At 38.6% G+C, this 5,327-nt stretch overlaps 1 protein-coding gene across 1 annotated transcript; it reads right to left on the bottom strand.

Moving 5' to 3' along the window:
- Positions 1–3,493: 3,493 nt before the first annotated feature.
- Positions 3,494–4,302, bottom strand: LOC148025602 (uncharacterized). The gene is made up of 2 exons (XM_087692121.1): positions 4,179–4,302; positions 3,494–4,051 (listed from the first exon to the last, which is right to left on the bottom strand). The coding sequence occupies exons 1-2, from the start codon at positions 4,285–4,287 to the stop codon at positions 3,696–3,698; spliced, it is 465 nt and encodes a 154-aa protein (XP_087548247.1). The 5' UTR covers positions 4,288–4,302; the 3' UTR covers positions 3,494–3,695.
- Between the last annotated feature and the right edge of the window lie 1,025 nt (positions 4,303–5,327).

The following is a 5,327-nucleotide window of genomic DNA, read 5'->3' as shown; positions in this document are numbered from 1 at the left end:
AATTACTATATAGGTTGTCTTTCCAAGTTGCACTTTGAAGCATGGGTTAAGATTTAGCCACATGGCCAAATCTATCTTTACCCCTTATTTGAAAGTGCAACTTGGGAGATTCCCAAAATCTCCAATATGGTGTTTTTGGGACACTCGAGGATTCTTGGCTTCTTTGGCTCTTGTACTCTCTCACTCCCTTTACCTCAATCTTTGGCAAGACCATGGGTAAAGAGCACCAATCATCATCATCCCTCAAACTTGAATCGGAATCCAAAATATCTTCATATATTTCCTTAAGCTTTTCAACTGCTATAAGCAATCTCCAATATGCTTAACACTTGAACAAGACCTGCCTTTCTTGCCTTCATGATCATCATGCCATTCATAAGAATCATCAATAATATCCTCAAAAGAAATATCCAAATTCTACCATGCTTTATCCATCTTCAAACTTCAAGCCTTCTTTGTTGCTTATGAAAACCTCTTGTGGATATGATCAAACTCATTACATAAATCAAACATGCAAAAATACTTGTATAATTTTCCTTCTTCACAAGACCTATGAACATAAGAACAATGCTTTGAAGTATGTCAAGACTCAAAGCAAACTCATCCTATTCTTAGTTTGTTAATGGTTTTTCTAATTCCTAAGACTTTTTACTAGACAAAAATAACAAAGTAATTGGCCATCACACAAGAAGAAAGAAAAAATTAACCCTTTAAAATGTATCGTCCTGCTATAGGTAATATATCACTAGTTTAGGCAATTCTCATTGCTTCAGGTAGTTGTCACTACTTAAGTAGTTGTCATTGCTTTAGGTAGTCTACCCCACTACTTCAGGTCTTGACAAAAATTTTAGATTTCCAACATCAAAGAGAAGTATTTTGATTAGGCTTTAGATCCATAACTAGAGAACATTATAGAAGGGGGTTGTATCATCTTGCTTCCCAAAAAATATTACTACTTCGTACGAAACATTCTACTTCATATAGAAACTCTACTTCATGCAAGAATTTTGCTTCCTATAGGAACTCTGCTTCATGTAGAAATTATTCTACATGCAAGAAATCCAAATTTCTAGCCTCAAACAAAGTCATTTTTGTTGATTCTTTAAACCAAAGATATAGAGAATTAATGATAGGAAATACAAATAGAAAACCCTTCAAACTCAATATAGTAAAGTCATTTTTAATCTATAAAACAGTCATTTTTCATAAATTCAAGGTAATTCTTCAAGTCTTTGCACAAATTTTGCACTCAAAAAACCTTTCAAATTGCATATAGGAAATTAGGTTTTCTTTCCCAAAACAATGTCATTTTTTATAGAGCTTCAAATTTCACGCATCAATTAAATGTCTTTTTTCTTAAACTTCTATACCATAGATTCAAAAAAGCATAGCAGGATTACCAATTGTTTTAACCCCAAATCTATGTCGAATGCATAGTAGGACTGAACTGCCTCATACAAAAAATACCTAATCCAATATCACACATCTTATAGAAAACTGAAATATAACCATGCAGAAATATGAGAACACATACTTTATCACTAATACTTAGCGAATCAAAAATAGAACATAAATAACGTGTTGGAAATAGAGCAAAGACATAATGAATTATGGCACCAACTATTAGATTTAATATATCATAATAGAAATCTACCATACATAGGTCGTGAACATCAGAGAGATAATCCCAAAGAACGAAGAGTGATACCAATTGCCTCTTTAAGTCATGTTCTTATAAGTGCCCATAAACTGCACTTCATGAGGTATACAACTTCATGAGGCATTTAAAGACTGCTTCATATAAGAAATAGTAAAGACTAAGGCTCTAAACCATGCTAAAGGCAAACATAGTGCATCAAGCCAATGGCTAATACCAATAATACCTCTCCTCGATCTTCTCATATGTCACCCATACACCCCTATAACTAGCCCATAGGCTCTCTTGAGACTCTTGCATAACCTGCAGTAGAGCTGGGTAGCCCTATCAAAGACTGCATGCAAGGTTAGATCTCCTCTCTTCTTGATGTGCTTCCAAAGAATTCATCCTCTCAAGAAATTTCCATAGTCTTTTCGTTTGATCTTCTTGAATTCTACATTTATCCGCTCATCCCTCTTGGTTAGCATACTGAGATACTGGCATATCTACAACCACTCTCTAGTTTAAAGCTTCTCTAAGAAGGTCCAATGGTAGAAACATGGCAAACATGACAAAGCATGGTAGCTAGTATTTCTATATCATCCTCATTTGCGACCAATGACTCCTCATCCTCATATCTAGCTCTAGAAAGCATATCTATAACTGGGTTCACTTTTTCTACTATATGCCTAAATTCTGGATTCAATAACTTGATATAAGTAGTTCGCCTCAACATAGCTATATCTAGAGTAGAGCAACTAGTAATCATGGCTAGCAAAGGCAAGCAATCTGTCTCAATCACAACCAGGGTTCCAATATAATACTCTTTCTTGTAGTTGAGTGTTGTACCAACTCTCCAAAATTCCCGCTTGATCTATGGTTACCTCCTCTATCTCTCCTTTAGGACTTTCACCCCCAAACCAAATGGCATACCTCTAATCCTCCCAATCGTCCTAACTAACAGCCCAACCTATACCGATAGGACTAGTGTCAATAGTCAATACAATAGGTCTTTCACAAGTATACTTAACTTTTCTAAGAGTAAGTGTAGACTATAGCAATTTCTTCAATTTCAAGGTCACAGTCGAAATTTTGAAAAGGAGAGTATTAAAGTTGAAGGTAAATAAAAGAGAGAGAAAGCAAGAGGTGTTAACTTCAAATCTAGAGGAAAATAGGGAAATTCATGAGATAACCTTTTTTTCCTATCTTATCAAGTTACAATGTGATTGAGAAATTCATCTAACTCTCATTTCACTCTACTTACAAAATGAACATATACTATAGCCTGAATTAAGCTATATTGCGCTTTCTCTTCTTTCTTTTTGCACACCCACACTCTCACATATCACATTTAAAAAGAAAGATAGAAGTTATACAAGCAATAGGAGAAACGCAAATTAGCGAAAAAGTAAGGGAGAGCGCATACTTGTCTTATCAATGAGCTAAAAGGCTTAGATTAGTGATGAATGAGCTAAAGGCTTAGATTAGCATCACTATTGTAGCGATGAGACTTTGCTTACCGATAAGTTAGAGGCTATTCGAATCGCTATTTTGGGTAGCATCGAGGATGGCGAAAAAAGTCAAAATAGGAAATTAAGAAAACGCAGCATAATTTATTTCACAAATTCTCTCTCGTTTGCTTCCACGATGCCACTAGCAACTACAAGCACCTTAGAAACGATCTCCGCAGAGGTAGGGAAATCGAGTTATCCTCTCTCTCTCTCTCTCTCTCTCTCACATGCATTGATCGATTGTACAAAGCTGTATTCTGCGGTGTATCACGTTAAAACAGGTTGTAGCATAAATATATATGCTAAAACAAGCGATGGCAATGGGCATAAAGATAAACGATCTGTGTATGAATAAAGTGGAAGCTTAGTACATGCCGGACTGTCCGACGAGAGGAGGGCTTGCCAAGTGCTGTACGGCCAAAGCAGTAAGAGTAATTTGATCTTGAGATCAGGACACAACAAAATATCTCAGATTCATCTTGCACAACCTAAAAATAAAAAATGGACTCTGGAAAACTAGACACGAGGATGATGAAGGGTGAATTAGATCAGAAGGGTGGTGGAGGAGGTACGCTTGCATCACTGCCTGGATCATTATTCGCAGTGGGGTCTTGATAATCCATATGCGCCATCACATCATTACTAGCATGATTCTTTGTCTCCTCGCCAGTGGAAGTATTCAAGGGAGACGGAGTGGCCTCCAGCTGCTGCACATGAAAACCAGTCAGATGCGCTGGCTTAGGATAACGTTGAAAACCAGAGACTGACCCCAGAGGAGGGTCACTCGTAGGGTCTGCGTTGGGTCCTGGGCGCTGGTAATCCCCCAAGTTCGTCTGCTTCATCCTCCTGGCCGGCATCAAGTGACGCGCGGAATACACAGTATTCCTGTCGATTTCTGTGGAGGCTGCATAAGAAGCAACGAAAAGCCATATAGCGGAGGTAAGCATAGTATCGTATGATCAAATGGATTCAGAACGCGACACAGCAAAATATTTACGAGCAAGAGAGAGAGGGGGGGAGTGGGGGCTCACCACACGCCATCGATCCCATCACGATGCATGCTAGAAGTGGTGACAGAGCCACGTGCGAACGAAAACGCCCACGATCACGTACTGCACCCATGGAGAATAACTCTTGCATACACGACAATATCAGGAATCTACCAACGCTAAGCAAAAAACACAGAGTCTGGTGCCTATTTCTATACGAGAGGGGGGTTGTTCCGCTCGTATAAATTCTCTCGATCTGCGGGCGTGATGCTAAACTTCGTACTAGTGCTTGCACGTGCCCCATTCCACGAACGCTTTTCCCCCGGACAACGAGGTTAAATGACACTTACAAGCTATTATATTCTTAGCATTACTCCTGCATCTGTTGCTATTATTCGGATTAATATTAACCGTGAAACCAAGGGTTCGGGCTGACGCCACGAAAAATGGACCCCCCGTGTAAACAAGACATTGAGTTTGGCAAGTACCTTCTCCCAGCCCCACAGTCGCAACAATAAGCAAGAGGAAGAGACTATATGCAATGGTGACTCATCACAAACCTCGCAACATAAGCTTTTTTTGCGTAACAAGGAGATCTTCTTGCCATGTCTACAAGCCTTGATCTACAAAATTGAAAGAAAGTGCAAATCTCTTTCTCACATTGACTATACTTAAACTATCTATGTCTTAGGAGTATAGGTGGGGTGGGGGCCAAATATATAGGAGGGCAAGGGACAAATGACAATAATCACAACTAAAAAAGAGCTAGAAAAGCGTTGTGAAAATTGCTCAAAATTCATACCGTACTTCTCTAAAAACAAGAAGATTGGGACCTGAATGCAGGAGACACAAGTGCATAGGCAACTAGCATGATTCTTAATATAAAATCAATAGTAGCAAACAACCATCAACAATAATAGAACTTCGAGGGGACATGACAATGGGTGTTGTGACAACTCTTGGTCTTCCACATAAGCAATTGTTCTATCTTAGCATGTATTCATGTGTTAGGTATGAATAGGTTATAAGGATGAGAGAGAGAGAGAGAGAGAGAGAGAGAGAGGCAGAGATAGATAAATATATGTTGGCCATGCTCCATGCCATCATCTCTCTTGTTTCTCTCATAAGAGAAGAAGTTATGAACCATATCATCTAATACATCCTCCTCTACCATCTTGTGAGGCAAGGGTG

Source organism: Lygodium microphyllum, chromosome 14, assembly GCF_053477565.2.
Source record: "Lygodium microphyllum isolate KBCC chromosome 14, Lygodium_microphyllum_v1.1.10, whole genome shotgun sequence".
In the NCBI taxonomy this organism is placed as follows: domain Eukaryota; kingdom Viridiplantae; phylum Streptophyta; class Polypodiopsida; order Schizaeales; family Lygodiaceae; genus Lygodium; species Lygodium microphyllum.
This window is presented reverse-complemented; position numbering and strand designations above follow the sequence as displayed.

Coding starts and splice junctions, on each gene's coding strand:
- LOC148025602 (XM_087692121.1), bottom strand. CDS start 4,287: ATGCAAGAGTTATTCTCCATGGGTGCAGTACGTGATCGTGGGCGTTTT. Junction 4,052..4,178: donor GATGGGATCGATGGCGTGTG/GTGAGCCCCCAC, acceptor CTTCTTATGCAG/CCTCCACAGAAATCGACAGG.